Genomic DNA, 25,462 nt, shown 5'->3' on the forward strand with positions numbered 1-25,462 from the left:
GAATATCTAACATATAAAATTACTTGTTTTACTCAATAAGATGATGATAATATGATGATTTCAAACAGCACCTACCTTTTTTCTTACCTTTTAGTGTTTTTTTCCGTAGTCGAGTTACAGTTTTTTAAACTTTTGTTTATTAATTTTGTGTCAGAGATTTATAATTTGTCTTGCCTTACATGTTTCATGTTTCTATTGACGTATGTAAGGAACAGTGATAATTGAACTCAAGATGATATGCTGTGTGAATATAATAATAATAATAATAATAATAATAATAATAATAATAATATCAGCACACATAACTGGTATGGCAATAAAATCATGTGCCTTATGACAGAAGTGTGCAGAAGTAATAGCAGCATATTTCAAACAGCATTTGCATCTTTTCTTGTTCTTTAGTTGGTAAATAATTATTCTATGTGAATATGATGGCAATGCAATTTTGTACAAATATAATTGAAGATATTAATGCAATTTCTTATTTAAAGCAATCTTTTTTGCAGGGTTTCAAAGATGATGATATAACAAAATTTGCTTTGCTTGGACAAGGACTATATTTAAAGCATGCACGCAAGACAGAATGTGTAAGTACATATGTGCTACATTATAGCATATAACATAAATAACTTATGAAATGAAAAAAAAAAAAAAATTCACAATGCTTGTGTTTAGTGCTCTGTATGACTAGAAAAAAAGATAAATATTTAAGTAATCTTGAACACAAAAACAAAAGTTATGTTGTTTGCTTAGGGTTTAAGGGGTTTGTGTACCTGCAACTTTTTTTTGAAATTATTAAAATGTACAATACATAACATCATTATTAGCTTATACTTCAAAGACCATTGTTTTTTTACAGTAACTGGCAACAGAGTCAGACCAATCTTTCAGTGTGAAATATATTTTGCTTTACAATGTATTCAGGATAAGGTGGTATTTTGTTTTGCTCATTCAGCATTGGTTATTTCCCTATGCACTTGTGTCCACACACTAAAGTGAAGCCAATAAAATATACATACACCATGTCACACACATAGTTTTCAGTTTTGTTGATTTTTTTTACTACCTTTAGTGAAATGTCAACTTGAGAAGTGATGTGGCCTAACTAACAGATTTAATTCTTTGAAAATTTGTTACATTCCAGGTGGCCTGGCAAAACAACCCAGAAAAATAACAAGACACTTTAAAACTTACTGTTGTAGGTAGTTACTTAAAGATTGTTTTTAAGTTATGTCTTTTAATCAAAGTTAGTTATTTGGTAAAGTTTTTATTTTGAAATTAAAAGTGTTTTCAAACTTCCTTTGTTTATTACTTTCTTAAAAAAAAAACACAACTTGATCTTACACACAGTACCAACCACAGTTCAGTTCTGTGATTAAAGTTCGTTAATTGGAAAAGTTTCTTGTTTCTCAAATAATTTTTTTACTTATCTGGTTTCTTGTCAGAACTTAGAGTTCTTTTGTTGATGAGTTGTTGACGACACAACCACACGTGGCAACCATCGAGCAACAACTTCCTTGCACCACACATTTAACTTTCTTTACAAAGTTAGGAACAAAGGGAGGCATCTCGTAAGTCAACTGACCAATTACAACACAGTGTTCTGTACCTGACCATTTAGGGAAATTCTGTTTACAAATTTAATTCCACGAAATCTGGAAGGGCACATCACACTACCGCTTGGCTCGCCCTGATTGGCTGGCGAGGCAGCACCCAGCGAAAGTTCCAGTCTATTTCTGCGCAATCATGCGTCCATGTGCTGGGTTTTTCCAGTGCGCTAACTTGATGCGTGAAAAATAACTTGCTGGCGACAGTTTGTGGCGTAGGTCTTCCTTTCTTTTCCAATCTTCTAAGTTGTTCTAGAACGTCAATCTTACTGTCCATAGTGTGCTTTAAAATTGTAGAAACTTAATTAATAGAAATATTAATTTTAACTGACTAAACAAATTAGAGTGAAAGAATAATAAAAAATATTACATTCAACTTTATGTGAAACCTAACCTGAACAAATAATATTTATTTTAGCACAATCAAAATACTTGAAATGCCTATGCATACTAAAATAAACATGAGTATAAATTAACTATGCACAAAAATATCATCCAAATTAGTTAAAATATTATCATAGGGCAGGAGAATGCTATGTCACAAATTACCAAAATTAGGCTATGTTCAGTTATTATTTTGTATCAATCTAACATGATTTTTTTTAGTGTGTTCTATTTTTATTATTATTGATAGTTCAAGAAATTCAATCCAGCCAACTAAGATGCTACTATGTGACAATTAAATATGAGGGTATAACAACAAAAAAATAGCACCTCAGTCAAGTCATGATCTGAAGTGAAATGTTCCAAGAGTTAAGAAAATTAGTCCCGCATGGGTTTATTAGACTCAACATGAATCAATCAAAAATACTTAAAAATATGTTTGTTATGTCTGTTTTATAGTTTTTAAAAACAATTATTTTTGATCAATGCTTTTAAATCATGAGATGGATTACTTTTCATTATTAAAATTAAAAATCAGCCCTAATAAGGGGCAAATGTGCCTGAATACTAGTAATTCAACACATGGCTGATTGCCAGATATTTCATAAAATAATTTTCTCAAGTTTAACCTCAGAAAGTTTTCTTCTTTCAGGCTTGACCACTAGATTAGGTTTGTTTGTCGAACCTAAAGCTGATATAGCTTACTTACACCAAGGTTGTTCTGCTCTTTAAACAGTCAGATACAAGCAGTACTATTAAATAAAAAATGTAGTAGCCCAAAATGTCCAGTGTGCACACTCCTCCTTTTTGTGTGTATATATTACTAGTATGTTATATAAGCTCCACTTAGATATTTATATACATCTTCATCGGGTTACTGAGAGGTTACCTTGTAAATAATAAACATAGTGCATTGAACTGAATTATAAATGAATTTATGTTCTGTTCATCAGAAAAACAAAGATGACAGCTTAGATATTTCTCCACTTTAATATCTAGCATGGGAATATATGTTATTAAGTGTATAAAAACAGGCACTGACATATAAATGAATATTTGAACTTTGATTAGCCTTTCATAAAATACATATAACATTCCCCTAATCCATAATAGTAAGTCTCTTGATAATAAATTGTAGTTAAGACAGGCACAGATCAATAGAAAATGTCTTAAGAAATTAATTAAACACAAATTCATCTGTTGCACTCAATTTACAACATACATCGTATTTACAGTGAAACGTGCAAATTATCACAAAACATATTCTTAAGTTTGTTTGGTTTCGTTTATGTCCGGCTAGTTAGTTCAGTCAGAGAAAACAATCTCCGTAACTTAGGACCTCTGAGGTCACGAGTGTTCTGACTTTCTGTATTTTATAAATTCTAATTAAATATTTCTCTTTTAAAGTAATATTGCTGCTCAGTTACACATGTAAGCAGCCTTGCTTCAAAAATTCTTGAACACCAATATAATTACATTTGTAAAACTTTTTAAAGCTTTGGCATCAGTTACATTCACAACTATGAGTAATAACATGGTTGCAGTTACAGACTTACTGCATGTTTTTATTCTCTCCACTGGTATTCCTACTTACAATTCCACAAGGAGTTGCCTTAATTAATTTACCTAGCCATGATAGATAAAAGTATTTATCCGCCCTTGTGCTGCAAATTTGCTAATCTAAAACACTGATTAGTTGCAGGTATAAAACATTTACATTATCTTTTCGAATATCATTACTTAAACACTTAAAAGTTCTTAATTTAAGCTTATTGAACTTACAACATTGTTTCAAATGATGTTCTCTCATTGGGTGGCTGATACGCTGATAAATATTTAACAGGAGTAGGAGACCAGAACTCAACATAAATATTAAACTGCAAATATCTCAAAAATTATCAATTTTAAAATACAATTAATTGACATTACAATATTCTGTACTGAAGGGTGCAGTGTTGGGATAACAACATATATCATTATTTCCTCTTAGAGGGGTCTAAACAATTGAATTGTTGCTGAAGATGTATATGCATAGAGTCTGTAGTGTCATAGACATGTATATAATCTAGAATATAACAATGATATAAGAAACATTATATAAATAATAGTTAGCTGTCAGTATTTATTTAAACAAAAACAGTTTGTATGAGACGATTGTGTTATTTTGGCACACTAGTGAGGTAATTTTAGTATCAACATCATCACTTTCCTTTCTGATTTTGTGATAGATTTTAAGGGTATGTTTTCAACAAGACAGTCACCAGGTTTTCTGTTGGATGTTAGTGAGGAGGATGGTTCATGAAAACTGCTCATAAACAATGAATCCTTAGGCAATGCTCGTGGTCTAACTTTTGTGATATAGCAACTGCCAAAGTAATTTTGTGAAATTGAAATTCTGTGAGAATGTGTTACAATGCTTGATTTAAATTTATTTAATGATGAGTAATGTTTGCTATTAATGTGGTAAGCTTTGTCCAAGCCCAGTTTGGTGTCATTCAACTTGTCCGTTCAACGTAAATTAACTAAACACTAGAAAATTTAAACAAACATTTGTGGGAATTTTTAAGTTGAATATCCTACAGGTTTGGTGTGATGTTTTTTAAATTACAGATGCACAAACGTACTACAGCCCTACTAATACTGTGTTCAGCCACACAGACAATCAGATTATTATGTCTCCTTAATTTCCTTGAAAAGTTTTTTTTTTAAATTATTATTGCTTAAGCATCCTTTAATATCCTTAAATTTTACAATATATAAAAATTTATAATAAACACACCATTCAAATTATTAATCATATTGTTAAAAATACATTTAAATGTAATATTCTGAACCTAACAGACATTAATTTTATGTTTATAAGCAGAAATTACTCTTTCATTTCTTTTATTGTTTTGACTTACGCTACTGTCACTCCTAACAATCTTGTTTTGGATGTCAGTTGAAAACATCTTAAATGCCATACTAGTAAAAAATAATGTCAACATAACACATGAAAAACACATTTAAAATACAAACAAAACATTTTTAATAACCATCCTGTTTAGCTATCGTTCTTGATAATCTTTTTATACAAACTCGATGTTTTGAAAGCAGTCTTGTTTTGTATGTCATTGTGAAAAATATTATTTATTTAAAAAATAAATTGTCAGCAAAACACATGAAGAACACAATAAAAATACAAACAAATAGAGTTTTATAGCCACTTGTTGAGCTATCATTCATGATCATCTTCTGATAGTGTCTCCATCTGTGACGACTTGATGTTTTGAAAGTACCTGTTACACACTGGAGGTATGTATTTCAAAAAATAAAGCATATCACGTTTCTTGAGGTGGTTAATAACCCTTGGCTCACTATAGAGTTTGTCTTAAGTGACTGATTGCAGCATCCTTGGACGACCACTCTTTAAAGGTTTCACGTTGATTTCTGAGAACTCAAACGCCTCTTGAAGTGTGTACTTGTACTGAATGGAAAATGGCTTTGTATTCTCATACCTCAGCCACTGGATTTTTAACCAATTTACAGGTTCACCATCTACACTTTTTTTCCGCTTTGTGACTCACCGCTCAAGGGACTCTGTAGACAGAAAATCGTCTACTTGCATCTATACTACCGAAAATTTGTTTGTCCTGTTTGTGCTCAGGAATGTAAATAGTTGCTGTTTTTGCCTGTTTTTACCTGTTTTTCTACGAGTCCAAAATCAGCATCATTTGGCAAGAAAGAGTGTCCTGATACCATAAACTTACGGTCAATAATAGACACTGCTGTGTCTTCTTCTTGGGTGATTTTCATTAAAGATAAAGCCACCTTCAAGTTACGATTCTGTCCGTTACAAGCATCACTAAAAAGTATAATTTTTTTTTTATTTGCAGCAGTAGTTTTAATAAAACATCTAAGGTAGCTTGCTATCTCCTGTGAACCACGAGAGGCAATAGATTCATCCCAGACATGCATTGTAGCTTCTCCAGTCCCTACATTATGTATTCCCAAGTTGTATACATACATATTCCGCCTGTAGCAAGCTTCAGAAACAGAAAGTTTTGGGAACGGTAATGCTTTTTGAAGATCAAAGGTAAGTGTACAGATACTAGAATCAATTTTAGACTTCTCTGCATCCCCGTGTAAAGCAGATCGAGCTTTCTCTGCTCTTCTTAGATGGAGTTCATGATTCACCTGTAACACATTTATCTTTTGTGGGTCATCTTCAACACTCAACGATTGTTGATATTTGTCGCATGTCATACATGTATCTTTTCGTGGTTTGTGGAAATGTAAGTTAAATTCAGTACTGAACACGTGCCTGTAGTAATGTTCTTTTACTGGTTCAAAATCTTGTTCCCTACAAAAGTTTGTATACAGTTCATACATTTTTCTGATATTCAGCTTGGGATTCAGAAATCTATTTGGATTGTCCTTCCGGGTGTAGTGGCCAGGATATGCTGGGAACTTCTTGATTTGGTCCATGGCAATCTGTTTCCGATGATCTGATATCTTGTACACTGGGGGGACATGTTTTCCTCTCTGATCTTCTCCTGGAGATTTGTCATTCTTTATCTTCTGTATTGCTCGTAACACTCTCCCATCTGATATGCCAAAAGTGTTGACAAAGAACTTCTTGCACACAGCAGAGGTGCTATAATTGTTTTGGAAGTGATATACATGTGAACAACCCCTAGGTTTCCTACTTCCATCTCGTGGTCTAATTTGTTTTATTTGTACTCGATGGACTAACCCACATAAAAAAGAATTTTGTTTGCCAAAATCACCCATCTTCCAAAAGTTTTCAAACATTCTCCTCCTTTCCTCTTCACTAAAGGTCTCAACACATCTTTTCCTACAATGGCAGTCAACATTGATAAACTTCTTACCTTCAACATTAGTACTGTTTTTTATTCGTGTACACCTGGCCTGAATTTCTCAACATTTTAGCAGCAGCTTGCTTCTACATAGGTACTGGGTTTCCTTTCACGCTTTCTGCTTCTGGTCTTCTCCAAAAATGTCTGAAAAAAGGAAGACTTTTATAGGATTTGTTTATTTATTCGGATAACAATACCACAATAATAATGTGTTTATATACAAGACAAAATAAACAGTATCTGCTACAAAAAGAGAGAAAATAGTGTGGAGAATTCAAAATTTTACTGAAATATTTTGTACCTATAGAGTGGAATGGATAGTGTTTAACAGCCCTTCATTAGGCAGGTCTCTTAAAAATCTTTTCTGTTAACATAACTCTAGCCCAGGTAACAGTGTTAAATGTTTATGTTGAAAACCGCCCTCAGTTTAACTTCAATTTGAATAGTGTTTTACGAATTCTAGTATCATTATGTACCCACCTGAAGTCAATTCGTAAAGAATTTGTCTTTCTAACTAACCTAAATTTTGCATTGTTGCTGCATGATTATCTTCGCTTCGTACATCAGCAGTTGAGCAAAATCCCGCATCAGCAACTGAGGTATTTCCTACATCTTCTATTACATCCTGGACATACTCTGCCGCATCAGCAACTGAGGTATTTCCTACATCTTCTATTACATCCTGGACATACTCTGCAATGTCAGTCTTTTCAGAGTCATCTGTGGTTAGAAATAGATTTTTGTGCCTTAATATTACACATTATTATATAGCAGATACACATATTCTATAGGTTCATAAAATGACTTATATTAGTTTTGTTTACATTATTCGGTAAAACATTTCATTACAAACCTGCAGAAGAATCTGGAAGATACTCGTCTTTATCATTGTCATACAAATCTTCATCACTGCTTTCACTGCACTCCATTTTCATTCAAAACTAAACACAATATAAACAACGCCTTGCAAGTTGGTAACAATATTGCCAACACAGATGTGCTTATTTCCTCTATGGGCTGCCTGCTTCTCCAAGAGGTTTAGTGTGAGCATAGAGTAAGTCAGACTTACGTCATTGTTGCTCTGAACAGATCAAAGCTCATGTTCAGCAGTAAAACAAGTGCTGCTATCTGTTGAGTAATAAATGGAGCTCTGACTTACCTCACTTTATAATTAAAAGAAGTACATGAAAAATTAAGTGAAAGTCCAATAAACTCATTATATTGAAATTAGTGACTTCACTTTCATTCTAACCCCCTCATATATCTGAAGTAGTTAAAAACCATAAAGGGCTCATTAAAACCCCTTAATTTTGATGTATGTGAAAGGTGTGAACCATGCATAGTTCCAGAGGGGCCTCTGGAGCCCAGCCGCGGGACTAGTTAGTTCATTGCCAGATCCTCAATGATGCGTTCTCCAGCATATGGCTATAATTAATTCAAATTTTTGCTTTGGGTCGAGATTTCCCCATAAAAAATTTGCATATTATCACCACAAACATCAGAGGTCTTGAATCAAAGTTCCAGTTGATCTGCCAGCTATATAATGAGCAATTTCATGCAATATTTTGAAACTTTAATATCTCTGAGAACCCTTTAAACTTAATTTATTAACATTTTTTAATCTAACAGTTTTACATTCATTGTAGAAGCCAAAGAGAATTGGTAATGGTAACAAGGTTGAGCCTTTATCAAAGTAATTTCAGTAATAAATAATTTTCCTCATTAGTAATTTTACTGAATTGAATCATTGGAATTTTATGTTTTCTTTGCACAAATCTTGCAAATAAGTAATTTTTTTTAATAATTCATCACCCTAATTATTCATTTTTAACTAATTTTTATAATTTTTTAGCTAAGGGGAATTGTGCATGTTTGTGTCTCCTGCTTGTACACATTAGTTAAACACACTGACTTATATTAATTACACATACGCTAACTATTCATTATTATATCTGTTTGCTGTATAACTTCTAACATGATATAGACAGTAAACATTCTTCATTTATCATTTCACTCGGTTGTTTTTACACATGATATTCACAGAAAGTGTTCTGCTCAACTGTAAGTTCTCTTGAGCATAACTAACACAACACTTTACACCTGTAATAGACGGACTACAGCTTGCTAAATTAATTTCCTAGGTGCAGCAATACAGGCAATACGGCAGTCTCACAGTCCATCCTATACTACTGCAACACACTCTTCAACTCGGATGAGTCCTGAGGGTACTCACTCCTGCGGCCTTCAAACTCACCACTTTCAGATTCCTAGCACACTAGTGGCTGACCCACGTCTTTCACTTGTTTGCTGACCCAACACACTTGTTGCTGATTCAAGAATGTACTTGCTAGTGGCTTAGCCAACAAACACTCTGTCCAGCTCAGTCCGTGGCTCACTCTAGTTTTTTTTTACACAGCAGCTCACTCCAATCGTACCGCTCCTCTGCATCCTCTACAGTCCCAACAGTTCTTAGTGCTCAAGTCCATGGCTCTCCCCAGCGAACCATGATATAAGCCAGGAATTTTATATATTTGCAAATAACCAAATCTTAATATATTTATATATATAATTAATGGTCTTAATAATTTATAATTAATAATAAACTGATTATCAATGTTGATTGGTGTTTAAGCCTGGGAAACAGTAGGTACTTCGTCTCCATGACAACATTGCGTGCTCGAGATTCGGGAAACCATCGGTGCTATTCGTTTTTTCTTCGGTACATTACAAAGCATTGTATTAAGTTTTTGTCAAAATTAATTAATTTTCATTTTATTTCATTTATTATAACTGTAAATAAGAGATTTGGTCTCATTTCCCCCCCCCATTAATACAACCGTGCGAAGCCGGGTCGGGCAGCTAGTACAAATATACAAATGAAACATTTAAAAAAAAAGGAACCTTACAATGTGGTAATTTACTATATGTACTTGGACACACAGTGTGTTGATATGTTGAACCAGTCTTTAAAAAAGTTATAATGCTGTGAAAACTAATATAAACTCATTCAATATGGTCAAAAGATGTGCCATTAATTTAATTAGCTTGTTCAAAAAAACAGTGGGACAAAAAACAAAAGTTTCAAGTACAGTTATGTGTGAGAAGTGCTTTGGTAGTTCTTAGTTTTGAAAAAGTACATTTCTCATGTAACTAATAATCATCTTCTTAAATAACACTTTTCATTCTTCTGTATGATACCACAGTTGATATAATAAGATTTATGAGGTTTTTTCTTGTGACCATAATAATAATAATAATAATATTGCAAATAAATTGAAGTTGCTATGGTGATATGAAATGAAAGCGTCAGTTTTGGACCAAATTGAAACCGCTGCCTGAAAATCTGTGCAATTGTTTTCATCATACCCCAGCTGTCTAACAGCTAGACCATATTTTGAATGAAAATGGCCTCACCACATGTGACGACTGATTCAGGTATGCTGTCAATGGTTTCAATGTTGTACAATTTTCCAGTGTATAATTCAGTAGGTGTTAACTACATGCACATTTGTTTAAAAATTATACTCCAAAAGGCATATGGTTGTTTAAAATGATAGAATGTTATGTTGTTTCTGTGAATAATGTGGATGTTTCTCACTCTAGAATTAATGCAATTAAATGCCATGAAAAAATAAAAACATGGAGAGGTTTCTTAATGTTCACAATCAGACAATCAGCCGGCAAAAGCTCTCTTTTTGTACAAGGGTACCTGCAGCAATCAAAGTTATGATTCATCTTAGCCTGTACCTAACCCAATTCACAGCATACAGCTTAATAGTACTATCCCAAGAGAGACATATCAAGACTCAGGCCCAACTTGAAAATGCTCGTTTAATTTTCCGAGCTCATAGCCAAGCAACCTGTGAACCTAACCAAGTCTGTAAAAATCAGGTACAGGTACAGGTAAAAATCACACCCCAGATATAATTTCCTCAATATTATAAGCAAGTTAAACATGGTATATGTGTTAACTTCATATTATATGTGCCTAACCACTTTACAACTCAACAAATTCAAAAAAAGGTTAAACACACCAGCACACATCTCTATAAATAATTATGTATAAAATATGTCCCTGTTTAACAGACCTGTAGTTCAAAAAAATATATCTTGAAAGTGTATTATTATGACCCCTTTTATTCTGTCTCCAAATCCGTAAGATCTCATTAAAATAACTTGTATCCAAAAAAATATTACAACTCATATATTTTTAGCTTGTACTGTCTGGCAGAAACTTAGTCTCACTTAGATAGGTGTTTCACACTTAACCAAGCCATAAAAAGTATATTACTTGTATAATTTACTCAAAAATCAGCCACAGCTTGCTGTTGTCCTAATCACAAAATATCACTCAATGCCAGTCTTTTGGGCTTAGAGGTAAAATTTAATACCACAGAAACAATATGGCTTCCGTGTTTTACAACGAAAGGCAGTTTAAAAACTCAAGCAGTCATAAAAACACAATTTAATGTAATCAAAACTTTGTTTGCCAGTGCAGCTGCCACCAAAATAATTGATTCAGAATACAGTGCCTTGTGTAGGCCGCAACACCCATCATGATTACAGAAAGGGAGGAATTACTTACATTGGATAAAGCAGCCCAAGGAAAAGCATAGCCCATATAACCTCTTCTCTCATGCTAGCTATGTCGAAAAACATACCTAACAGCCACACCCCTCACAGCTCGAAGTCGTGTGCTTGGATTTCATTAATATAACTCTTCATCCTCGTATCCCTCTATCAGCTTGCCACAAAATGGTATGCTTTCGCATACAGAAGAAAACAACTGCAGATAACAAATTTTGCACAAATTCACAATGCCAGAAACAGCCACTATTGTAATTGAAATTGCGCCACACTTTTCCCACCTGGGAAACACTACGTTCACTCCAATACACGAGCAGCAAACTCCTCAACTTCAATCGTCAAACATGAAGTCTTCATCGTAGGCGGCTTACATTTAGTTATTTTTTCACTGAAATTGCAATCTTCAATTTTATCAGGTCACCACACGACTGGCCTTCATGGCCACCTCCAAGCTTATATTTCTACAACACAGTGCATTCGCTTGGCGACAGCGGGAACTGCTAAAACGTCCACACTTCCGCCCAGTGCTGCCAACCTCCGGCCAAGCAGTACTTCTAGCCCGGACGTCCAGCAACAGGGGCTCCTAGCACCAACTCACCGAACCACTCCAGGATAAGTTATACAGCCCCGCACACGCGTGCAAAAGCAATCTAATGACCGAGACGCAACCAGGTGATGAAGCTACATTCGTCATACTGTAACTGTGGACTCAAATCAGAAGACATGGCAGGAGACTGAACACCATCTAGACATCACATGAGCAAAACTGGCAACCTTATTAAAGTGTATTATGCTAAGTCTAAAACTTTATATTTTTCTGAACCTTTCAAGATCCCACACAAATATTCATTAAATACTTATTTTACAATAACACTTTAGAATCCCAGCAATCATTTAGTTGACTATATATATCTGCAAATGTTGTCTTTATCGAGAATCAAGGCTCAATGCCAGGTTTTTTCTCCTTCACTACTTTTTTCCTCTATTGTTTACCACTACTTTTTCACTTTATGCTACTTCTGACCACTGTGTTTACTTCCTCACCCTCTGCTTTAGATGTGAACAGATAACTTACAACTGCTGAAGGTTTTCTGTTTTGCATCATTTTTCTTTCACCAGTTTTCACCTACCATAAACAACTGCATGCACAACACAGTTTTAAAACCATGGTAATCTCATGATAGAGATTTAACATGTAGAAAACTGGAGGAACTCAGTGGATGTAAAACCCTAAAAAACCATATGCATCACATATTACACTATTAATTGTGTCAGGATTATTTTTTCCTATCTATTATTTCTCAAATATCTGACAAAATTAAAGCTAATTGCAACTTTTATGGAAGTAAGTAAGTGTATGCACTATAACCTTGCCTCACACTAGTAGCAGATGTTCAAAACTTTTAATTCCCACCATTTGTCAGAAGGCTGACTGGGAGTTGGCTGACAAATTAATAAAAAATAACTGTTCAAGATGATGTTTGAACCAGTACCACAGTGCTAGAAGTCAGAGGAATTGTGACTCCTTGAACTCTAATCAGTACAAAGTTTAATTAAACTGGCATACTTTGCTATAAATGTGTAATTATATTTGACTTTGGTTAAAATTATATTTTCTTATTAATGCATTGATATTAAAGGCACCATGTAAATTATAACAAATTATTTTCACAATAAATATTTTATCAAAATTTGACTGTAAATACACAATGTAATTTATTTCAATGTAATATTTGAGATATGGAGTTTTTGTTAGGTCTGAACATTCAATGAGATAACTTTGATAACCCTTGAAAAAAACCTGGAATTTGATACTGCAGGATAGTGCCCACCCTGTTACACCTATACTCAGAAATGCCAATAATTATTTTCCAACTATACTAAAAAATCGTGAAAAGATTGAACCGGCTTTTGCGAGTTCGTGCAGATTATCAACAAGAAAAAGAATGTGAGGCCCAAAACATCAAGAAATGGAAGCTACCTTGTTGCAGTGGTTTTTAAAGATATGCGTGCAGCAAACTTGCCAATTTCTGGACCTATGATTCAGAAGAAGGCAAACCACCTAGCATTGAGGTTAGGAATTTCAGACTTCAAGTTCAGCAATGGTTGGCTACAACGGTTTAAGGATCGCAACAATCTTGTTGGCAAAACTATGTGTAGGGAGTCGGCAGCAGTAGATACGACCAAAGTTAAATGTGGTAAACAATGCCTATAAGAAAAAGATAGTGCAAACCAGAATTGATGCTTTTTTTAAACCAAATGTTTGAATAGAAAATGTGTCATGAATCTAAGTTTATTGAAGTTTGTATTATGATTTATTCTGTAAGTGTTGCATTTTGTTTGTTTTCTTCAGTGTTTACATATTGTCATGCATGCAGTGAAGCCAGCTTATACTACCAACGGTGTGTATTTCAATCAATTTTTTTTGTCATGATATCCCAATAGTTTGGTTAATACAAACCCTCGTTATTACAAAGTGCTAAAATTATATTCCCTTCAGGTTTGTCATAATGAGGTTTGACTGTAGTTATTTATTAGTAGGTATTTATTTATTTATTTATTTATTTAATTTATGGATTCCATGCAGCTAGATGTGATTGGAGTTCTTTAAAATTGTCTTGTGTACTGATAATTAGAATTTTATTTCATCTAACAATTGCTACAGTGTTGATTGAAGTGTATAAATACTGTAAATATTTTCATGTAGACTAGTTACATATAAAGTATTTTTTTTCTGTTGGAACGTAACAAGGCACAATAGTTTTGTAATAGAGTGTTTTGTACTAAAACTGTGACTTAAAACCACAAATTTTGTAAACCAATGATCCAGAGTTGGAATCGAGGTAAGAATTGACATCTGCATCAGACAATTAAATGTCTTTATTTTGACACCCGTATCCGTAATGGACAGTATCTGTATCCGTACTCTTTGATCCAAAATACTGTACAGTTAGACTTGCCCTCAAATTTTCAACGTAGCTGTCAACACATGAACTTATAATGTGACAAGAGGCAAATGAACCTGCGCAGACCCACTATCAACAGGCGGTCATGTGTTAAGCTCTTCAGAAAGTGGAGCAGTTGGTGAAGCAGCTGCCTGCTGGCTTGTGTGCGGTCCGAATTACAAGATCTGAACTACGGAATGGCTTCTACATCAGAATTTAAATGGTGTATTAAATCTGTTAAATTATTGCAGGGAAAAGCACAGGAGGATTAGTTTACAATACTGTAACACATTTCAGTGAAATTTTGACATACAACTGGCGCTGCACCAGGTGTTTCAACATCAACATTAGAATAAATTCTGACACAGGGAAAGAGCAAAATCATTTTGATTTTTTGACACCCTGGGGAGAAAAAACAAAGCATAGGAAAGTAATTAATGTAGATATAGAAAAATACGTGAGTTTCATGCTCTAAAAGAATTGGTACCAACATTAAAAAAAGTTAAATAAGGCTTTGCAAGAAGACAATTCTAAACTCCAGAAAAATACTAGATAAATTTTTTTGCTAGGTGTTTGTTGGGAAAAATGTCAAATTAAAGAGAAATATTTTGGTTGAAAAGCTTGGATTAGCTGTTTGGAAAGGGTGCTGTCTCAAACAAATGCATTGATTTTTTTTAAGACTGGTGGAACTATAGTTAATGTCAACAAAATCATGTTTATACTACACAGTGCAATTTATTGTCAGCACTCAAATAAGGAAATTGGTGTCATAACATCCATTGGAACTTGTCCACAATTAATTAATGTGCATGCATATGGAGGAAAAAGCTTTGTTCTGAATGGTTTGCTTATTTTTTTAGTCAAATTAGAAGTCTAAAGTGAATTACTGGCAAATTTACCTGAAAAATTGGTTCAGTTGAACAAACACGTACAGTATCATCCCTAAAACAAGGCATTAAAAACTGGCTGAATAATGATATAAGTGGATTTTTTGATTTTAGTTAAAATTGTGCCAGCAAAAAAGAATTGTTTTTAAATTTTTCTTGTTTTCACTTTTCACTCATGTTTCAATGTTCTGAAGTAGCACATAAGGATATTAAAGCGCAAGAGTAAAATTATTGGCGCAGTTACATTTTTTTTAGCTATGCCACATCGTTAATAACATTTCTTCAGCCATGCCTTTGCAAAGGTCTTTAAATTTATATATGTATCTGAAAGAAGTTTATACATGTATTTGTGGATAAATTATGAAATGAAACAAATATTTAGATTCCAGTTACATCATTATATTGAATTAAAAAAATTACACGAAACCATGAGGGGCATAATATTTATTGGATAGAAATTGCAAAAAGATAGGATGAATTTAAGCTACCAAACGAGTAATAAAATAAATTCCTGAGTTACGACAATGCCGTTCGTGTAAGACTGACTTGAGCGCAACGGTTGGTTTCCATCCCTCCTGGCTGGCCTTGGGAGGTAAAGGTAGTCGATGCACAGAAAGAGATCTGAGAAGGCTCTTTTTTTTGTTGTATGGTAGGGTCCATGGCTGTTGCAGTAGAGAGCAGCACGAACCTGTGCACGGCTAGGGGAGGAGTCTAGCATTCAAAAGTGTTCACAGAATTAAGGATTTTAGGTTAATGCTGCTGCTAATTTGCTTTTTAATTTCTTTGCATTTTGCTTGATATTCAGTGCTGATTTTATTCTGAGCTGTAACACAAAATATATTTTTACATTATTTAACTTTTTTTTTGTCAAAACTTTGTATAGTTATAGCACTAATAAAGGTAATTTGTATTCACAATTTTTTGAGGGTTTCTTATCTCTCTTAGAGATTGTGTTAATGAATGTTGTAAATGGAAGTTTGTAGTCAAATGTGAAATATTTTTGTTTTAGACCATGTCAGGCCCGGAGATAAGGATTCTTGCAAAACTAGCCATATATAAAGTGTTGGTGTGCAGAGTTAAAACATTTCGAGAATTGTGGCCAGATTGGAAAGAGACAGTGCCAAAATTGCTCAGTGCACAGTCTGTCAATACCAAATCTGCTTCAAAACAAACTGGCAAGATAAAAAAAGATAATGTACAGAACTCCAACAGTCATATTACTGGTAAAGTTCTGGCAAACAAAACAAAATCAAAAATCAAGAAAAAATCTAAAAGTAGTGCAGATAAGACTGTCTTCAAAGATGTTGGTGGAAGTAACAGAAAAGATAATGGAGACAAACTTGTATCAGGGGTGGTTCATAATGACTGTAATTCTATGCATAGTTCAGAAGAGGTCCTAGCAGGAAATACAAGAAATCTTAACTTTGCTCAACGTAGTAAGCAAAAGACAAAAAAAGATCCAAAGCTCAGAGTAGGTAAGGTAGGTACCACTGGGCCAAAAAAAAGAAAGATCTCTCCAGAAGTAATCATGGGAAGTGATGCAGTAGTTGGAAATACCAGGACCAGCACACAGGACAAGAATGGCAGGTGGCAATCCAAGATGAAGAGCAACAAACCAGAAATGAAGGCAGCACCTCTAGACAGTGTAGCCCAGCCGGTTTTCAGCAGAGCGAAGAACGAGCTGTTCCCTACTTCTTTAACTCCAGCCGTAACAAAAGACCCTTTCTTCGTGGAAGCCAAGGGCAGTGCACCGGTTGAAAGCACAGTGATGTTTGAGCCACGGGTTGCCAATTGCATCTACGGTGACGGCTCTAACAGGGCGGAGAGGAGAAAGTTTGCTGTGCGTACTTCTGGTGCCAACAATAAAAGTTTCAAAGTTGACAGAAGAGATGTGTTTAAGGAAACTAAAAAAACCTCTGACTTTGGCTATAACAACATTAAAAAGGCTAGGCAACAAGTTGCAGGTGAGATAATTTTAACTCTTTTATACATATAGGGCCCTGTCTTGCATGCTACATCTTTATAATTTTTTTCATAACTATTATTTGAGGTTTTTCTGTAAATTTATCGTATATATATATGTATATATATATATATATATACATATACATATACACACATATATATATATGAAGTGCTGAAAGGCCAAGTGGTGTCATTAATTGATACATCTGAGATATTAAGGCTTAAATTTGTTGACTGACAGAAAATTCCTAAGACAATATTACCACATTTCAGTGGTACTAGTTATTCTCAAATGATGTATTTTATCTTCTGTAATTATAAAATCTATATCTTACATCTCACAACAAGTAAAACATTAGCGGCTTTAGACTTTTTAATAAAAATCTGTGACTTACACCACTTTATATATAAATGTGAATGGAAAAATAATGCGTACAACAATATACATTAATGTTAAAAATTATCACTTGGTATTATTATTATTATTAGAAATAATTGAGTGCTTTTTTTTAAATATTGTAAAGAGTACGTATAATCACAATTCACGTGTTCGATAAAGTGGCATGAAAAATAATTTATTTCAATAGTATTATGGTTCGTAAGGAAGTAAGTGATCATTCACCAAAGACATCACTCAGGATCATCCTCTTCAAGATGCCCAAGTTCAACTTCATTGTGTTCTTCAGGATTCTCCTTTAAGCTTAGGAAGTACTCGTGGTGAATAGGTGGTGTGAACCGCAGAAGATCTAGCATATCTTTTTTCTTGCTGTGACTGATGGTTCTGACTCCATAGTAAAGCTTTTCTTGCGTAATGTTGGCAAAACCCTGATGCACAGGTCGTCCCACTCTCTTTCCTTGTGCCAAGTTTATGCTACAAAAGTCGATGTCCTTGTTCAAGGTCTCCTTGTAATAAATTGTTAGGGGGTTTGATCGCCTGTACTGAAGCCACTGTATTTTTAACCATGAAACTTGTTTGTTCAAGTCATTTTTCTTTCTCTTAGTTACCACTTTTTCTAGAGATGATGTTGAGAAGAAAAGCTCCGGAGACATCTTGACTACCATGAATGGTCTTTTCCTCCTTGATTTTGTGATAATGTCCATCCAATCTTCAGAAGTGTAGATTAACTTTCCTTTAGAAAACTGTTCTATCAAACCAAAATCGGAATCGTTGGGAAGAAATTAATGTCCTGAAACCATAAATTTGTGATCAATGACTTCTATTTCAAGTGATTAATCTTGAACCAATTTCATACATGACAGAGCAGTTTTGATGTTTCTATTTTGGCCAGTACAAGCATCACTATACATGATTACATGTTTCTTTGTACCAGTACAATCCCCGACATGTTTTGCAATACACAATGACACTTCCTGGGAGCCCTAAGATTCCACTGTCTCATCCCATACTTACATAACAGCACAATCTGAAGCTAAGTTATGGCAGCCCAAGTTATAACAGTATAAGTTACGTTTGTAATACGCCAAAGAACACTAAAGTTTAGGATATGGCAAAGCTTTTTCAAGATCGAAAGTGAATGCATAGGTGTCTTCTGAAGTTTGGGATAGTATTCTGTCTTCTTGCAGACACGACCTAGACTTTTCGGCTTTACGTAGGTGAAGTTCATGTTCTACTTCCATTTTTCTGAGTTCATCTGCACTTATTGTTGAAGTCTTCAAAATTTGGTACTCGTCACACCTTGTGCAAGTATCAGTCCTAGGTGGGTGAAATGCTAAATTAAATTCTGTGTTAAAGATTCTTCTGTACACTGGTTCTTCAACTGGAATAAAACCAGGCTCCTCAGCATAATGCTTCTTATAGAGGTCGTGCATCAGTCTGATGTTCATATCAGGTGCTAGGTAACGCCTGTTTGGGTTGTGAGAACGGCTGTAATGTGATTGGTAGCTAGGAAAGGACTGAATGTGAACACGCACCTTATTTAAACGGTCCTGAGAAGTTTTATTGCCTGGTGGATGATTTCCTCTTCCATCACGGCCGGCTTCTTTTCCTTCTTTGATTTTACTTACAGCCCTGCTCATCCTGCCATCAGATATCTGAAATGTTTGTAAGAAATATTTTTTACATACTCTTGTGGACTCTCCGTTAAAAGGCAGCTAAAATAAATAAACACTTTGGCGGGGAGGCTTAGTAGAATTTCTTGGTCGCCGTGAAATTGGTTTGCAGACTTTAACCAACCCACCTATATAAGCATTATGCGGTCGAAAGTCACCCATTTTCCAAAAGTTCTGAAATACTTGTTTTCTTAATTTTTCATCAATTTTGTTATGACACTTCATTCTACACTCACAGTCTGAGTTAGCAAATATTTTACCTTGCACTATGCTGCCATCTCTTAATAAAGATATTGGAAAGATGCATAGTGGTGTAAGTCCTCTTCAGGGTTGGGTGAGTAAATTACCTGTAAGTATTTTACATGTAATTTACATGTAAAATACGTAATATAAAAAACAATTTTCTTCATGGTGTAATTAACTAACATTAAAATTAATGGTTTGAGACTAAAAAGAACATTACTTCAATTATTATTTCTGTTAAGGTTTTACATACTAAACAACACATTTAGTGCAAATTGAATTAAGTCATTCATATACAAACACAACTTAGTCATACATGTACTGTACACTTCAGACATATATTTCACTATCTACACATACTACATGATTGTTCAAATTATGTTAATCAGTTATAATGTTTTTATGAAAAGGTGTTTTTTTTCCACCTTTAACATTTACTTGTTTGATCAGTGTTATGCTATGCTAAATCTCTTTCCTTGATATGATTATACGGAATTTCTCACTACACCTCACTCTATGCAGAAAATAACAGCTGTTTTCTGAATAACTTCTGAGGGTAAACTATTTTAACTTTTGTAAACACAACACAATAATAATAAGTAATAGGTTGCTTGAATTCAAAATAGCTTCTTTTATGGTAATAACAATATGTTTAAAATTCCAACATTCACTAATTATAAATCAGAGGTGCCCACCCCCCCCAAACACTATGACTCACCCCCCCCACTAATCTAATGATGCGCCCCCCTCCCCCCCCCCCCGAAATTTTTTATGCCATTTTCTCAATGATTTACTCAATTATTTCATAATATTATACTTTTTTAGTATTATATTTTATCACATTTTGCATTAATTAAAACTGATTTTCTAATAATAATTTTGGTCATATCAGGTAATATTTCCATCCTGAACCGACAGATGCCAAACTGCTTTTGTTGAGAAAAGTGCGGGGTTGCCAATTTGATTTACAAGATCCCTTTCAATTACCAAAGCACCAGAAACGTATTTTCACAATAGAAGCTATAATTATGTAAATAATATATACATTTTTCTCGTCTTTTAACCCCCCCCCCCCCCTCCTGAAATTTTAATGATGCAGTCTGCGTCGTTAACCCCCCTTGTGGGCACCCCTGTATAAATTAACGAAGCGACCACTTCACTACATTGACTAAGGGTAGTCAGTAATTATCACATGCTTGATCTTTCATTTTAAGAGAGTAATAAACCTGCACTAGTTTTTTTGATTTCTCAAATGAAAGGCGATTCCTGTTGTCATTATGGACAAACGACCAGTTGGAAAAAACTCTCTCCAATTGCACAGATGATGCTGGAATGTTGAGTAATTTGTTAGCCAAATCTGCTAGTTACTTATGGTGCCTCTTTGCAAAAAACCAAAATGTTTTTGGAGATTTAATTCCTTTGTTGATAAGGTCACCAAATATTCCAGCCTTTTCCCGATACTGTTGAAAACTTGAGAGACCTTCTGCATCCAAAGTTTTCAATATGAAGCCTTCCACTTGGTTGTGGTGTTCTTCATTGAGATTCTGACCTTGATATTGTGGGTGAAGTACATTTGCTGACATGCTGTATATATTTAGAGATTGTTTTCTCCGCTTCTCAAGATGATTATGTTTGTCATTATGACCATCAAGTAACTGTAGTGACATCCACATTTCTACTGCATCGGCAACACTGCTGTCTGACTTTTGACAAGCATTAATGAGCTGGCTTACAGGATCTAAGAGCGCAATTGTATCATTTACTTGTGAAAGAAAATATTCATCAAATAAAAGACATTTCACTTGTGGTTAAATTTTGGCTGATTCATCGCTAGCTGCCACTTTACACATTGCTGTAATGTTGCTTTTCAGAGAAGCACAGGCATCTCGTTGAGAGCACCAGCGAGTGTCCACTGCAAGACAAACTCTAGAACCACTAAAAGACAAAAGTTGGCGCTGCTGATCTGGATGTTTGAATGTTTTCAGAACTTCATTTACCTTTGAAGACACGTTTTTTGGTAGGTCCTTAGCCAACAGATTTGCAGTGTGAGAGTTACAGGCAGAATGCCATAATTGATGGCATTTGCTCATTTTAACCATGTTGCTGGCATTATCAGACACAGTACAATATATATGTGTTATACAGTGTCTTAGCTTTTTCAGATGCCTCTTCTACAATTTCACATAGTTTCTTTCCTGTCTCTGAATCACCTGAAAGATCAAAAGCCTCCAAAAACAAACTTTTTGGTTTTCCAGTACTTGCATTGACATTGTGTAGCATTGTAACAACATTTTTAGTATTATTGGATTCATTTTTCCACCCATCAATGAGTAAAACAGAGTCATGCTCAACATGTGTATGTTTAGATTCTTCCTTGTACACGTCATCAAGTAGTCTGTTAGAAATTTCTTTTCACCCAGGGGATTGGTAGGCAGGGCGCAATTTCTGCAGCATGTCCTTAAAATGCATACTATCCACAACACTAAATATAATTTTGCAACCAAAAACAAATTTAGCAACAGCTAAGTCAATTTATTTTTTTCAGAAGCAATCATAGTGTCAATATAACTTGTTATTGTATCTCCAGATGTAGAGCTGAGGGAGCGTTTTGTAGGTTGGCTAGCAGAACCAGTAGACTCCTTATCCAAGTCAGTATGTGATGTTGAACTGCCACAACAGCTGGTTTGTAGATCCTCCTGCTGCAAAGGATTGTCCACCATCTCTTCATCTTCGACTGACATCTCGAGTGTAGAGCGGCGCCGGGAACATGCTGCGAGTGTTGGCTCTTGTGGATTTTTTCTACAACAGATTCTTCTATGAGCTTTGAGACGCTCCTTTGCAATGTTTTTACTATCACTTCACAGAAGCAGCATTTAGCACAATTATTTTCAACTTTTATATGAACAAAACTAAGTTCTCCATATATGTTATGAAGTAGTCTGCCACCACGATTCATTATTAGAAGTTATAATAAATCTCAGATTCTTACCACAGAAGACTTGTCTTGCTAACATAACATCACTGAATCTGTTTCTTGTTAGCCAAATTTGGTCTATAAGAGGAAGTGTGTCTCACTGTCACTGTAATATTATATGATATGGTTGGGAACTCTGGTGATATGTGAGTGTGACATCCATACTCGCCTCTTGCATTTCCATGTAGGTAGTGATAAGATAACAATGTTCCTAGAATACACATGATACATTACTTGCCTTCCACAATCATATCAATTGCATGATGACCACTATCATATCAATTGCATGCCGACGTCAAGCTTTGGCCACCACTTGTGTGGAAAGACTTATATTCTACATTAACAGGCACCAGGCCACATTTAATAATATTATAAAAAATATAAAATTGCAAAAAAGGTTTTTTTACGTATTTTACTTTTTTTACATTAATTACGTGTTTTTTACGTGTATTTTACACGTCGTGTAGAAAACCATTTTTTACACGTTAAGTCCCAACCCTGGTCCTCTTACACCAGTTTGGCTATTAACAGAACTTTATTTGTATTTATTACATATATTTTGTGCTGCTGTCTTGTGATCAGACGGAACTATGACTTAAAACACTATGCCATTTAAAAGAAAATACTTTGAACTGTCCTTTACTGTGTATAACTCAGTTTGTAGCAAAAGTTGACTTACACCACTTGGCCTTTCAGCACCTCATATATACGTATGCATTTTTTCTGGATCATAATTTTTTTCAGCAGATACTTAATAAACTTTATTTTCGAGCTAAAAAAGATCATGCAGTGATCTTTATTTTGACAATTGCATAACTTTTTACCACTATTAAAATATATTTAGTAAACATCTGTTGAGAAAATTTGAGACGAAAAATAAAATGCAAAAGTTTTTGTAATTTATGGGAAAATCCCTCGAATAATAGGACAAGAAAACAAAATAATCAACATGGTGTGCGAGACCGATCCTTATTCGTATTGTTTGTACGACATAACGTAATTGCTGAATGCTTTGAAGATTTAGAGTTAATACATTAATTCAGAACTCTGAATATCATGTACCATTAAAGAAATCTGGTTGAATTTGCGACAGATATCTCATTAGCTACTGCATGTATAGCATACAGAATATTTCCTAAGAAAATTTAATTTTCATTAATGGTTTTTTGGGGTCAATACTTCATAAGGTTAGAAGATGGTTCAATGCCAAGGTGCCATTACTACTTTAGCAGATTAGAGGATTGTGATGGGTGAATGGTATGATTACTAGCTCTCAAAGGGGAGCTGGGTTCCATTCCCGGCTGGCTCGAGTGGTAGGCCTGTGCAAATATTCAAATTTTAGGATATGTATAATAAACTATGTGTGTTTGTTTCAACCTTGAATACTAACACTTCAAAATAACAAATATTTGTTGACATACCTCGTGAGTATGTCATATACCAACATTACACTGCTGAGATCAAGTCATTTGTGCAATATAGATTTGATGCATAATGGGACTTATAATCAAAAACATGAACAATAAGCAGCATTTTAAACATGCAACAAGTATTCAAAGTTTTTTTTTTCTTTTTGGTTACTGTCTTACCTAAAAAGTAACAGAAAAACTTGCATGAACAATTCAAAACACGGCATATGTCATTTCCAATTTGAAACCAAAATATTATTTGTATTCTTTTCATCACACGCACCAGAAGTGGGAAAAAATAAACGTCAACAACCATGGACTACAAACCATAAAACACGGACACTCCATTGAGATGGGAAATAAAAGAAATAATTGTCATAGTTTCAACTGCGAATCATTAGTCACAATTGATCTAACACCATGTGATAACAGTAGCATATTACTTACTGTGTGTGTATGTATGTATGTATGTATATATACACACACTAAAATACAATTTAACTGACTGCCGTTAACGAAAACTCATGAATAACTAAAGTTTAAATATGTAATATTAGCTCACTCAATCACTAATTTGGGAATACAGCATTTTAAAAAAAGATTCAAGGTTTTTCATAAAATAGATTGCAATGGATTTCACTGTATTTTGCTGTTCGCAAAAATTTTCTGGAGCAATATGTAGAGTAGCAGGCTTTGGAAAAAAAGGTGAATAGATGCTAAAGTGAAAGGTTGGTTAGGTTTAAGTCAGGTTAGCTGTGTGAGTGTGATGAAAAATTATTGTACTGCTTATGTATATCAAATAGAACATCATGTTGTATTTCAGCTTTCATACTGCATAGCTAGCTGACAGGAAAACATAAGTATCTAAGATATGCAAAGGAATGAATTAGTGTTTAATTAATGACTCATAGACATTGATGTATTGGAGACGGATTGAAGGTGGCCCACAGCAACATCCACCAGTGTTTTCCCACTCGTGAACAATATGGGTTTGATCTGCCGGAAATCATGCACACATAACAAAATTTTAAAATTTCAATACCAATATTGGTTATGTTGCTACAGGATGTCCAGTGAAAATGGATTTCAAAAATCCCTGACATTTCCCTGTTTTCCCTGACAAAATTAGGATTTTCCCTGACACTATGCTCGTTCCCATTTAAATTCTTATAAACTTTGTCAATATTTTTTACACTATAATATATGTAAAAATATACTGCGAAATTTTAAGCAACAGCAACTGTGTAAATAGGTCTAATACTAAAATACAAAATGTGAAAAAAAAATATATGAAATATGTTTATTGTACTCACATATCACCATGTTCCTCAATTTCTTCAAGAGTTACTCACTAGATGGTTTTGAAAACATAAGTCAGTTCCACTTCATATTTAAAAATAATATATATAGTATTCAAATTAGCTAAGTATGCAATAGTTCCAAACTTAAAACTTTAAAAAAACCTTTTAAGTCCAATCACAAATTAAAATTTTAACAAAGGTTTTTCTTAGCAGCACTACTTTTTTAAAGCT

At 34.1% G+C, this 25,462-nt stretch overlaps 1 protein-coding gene across 8 annotated transcripts in view; it reads left to right on the forward strand.

The window, feature by feature from the left end:
* LOC134527168 (serum response factor-binding protein 1-like) overlaps positions 1–25,462 on the forward strand; it is a 127,790-nt gene that overhangs the window by 96,436 nt on the left and 5,892 nt on the right. For 7 of the 8 annotated variants that reach the window (XR_010074111.1, XR_010074112.1, XM_063359566.1 and 4 more), the window contains 2 exons: positions 507–587; positions 16,279–17,233. Coding sequence is in view for 5 of the 8 variants with exons in the window: in XM_063359566.1 (XP_063215636.1) it covers positions 507–587; positions 16,279–17,233 (1,036 nt within the window). In the remaining 3 variants the exon portion in view is untranslated. Of the gene's footprint in view, positions 1–506; positions 588–1,144; positions 2,416–16,278; positions 17,234–25,462 lie in introns of those variants that run through there. The other variant, XR_010074113.1, reaches the window with a different exon arrangement.

The sequence above is a fragment of the Bacillus rossius genome, chromosome 1, assembly GCF_032445375.1.
Source record: "Bacillus rossius redtenbacheri isolate Brsri chromosome 1, Brsri_v3, whole genome shotgun sequence".
NCBI lineage: Eukaryota > Metazoa > Arthropoda > Insecta > Phasmatodea > Bacillidae > Bacillus > Bacillus rossius.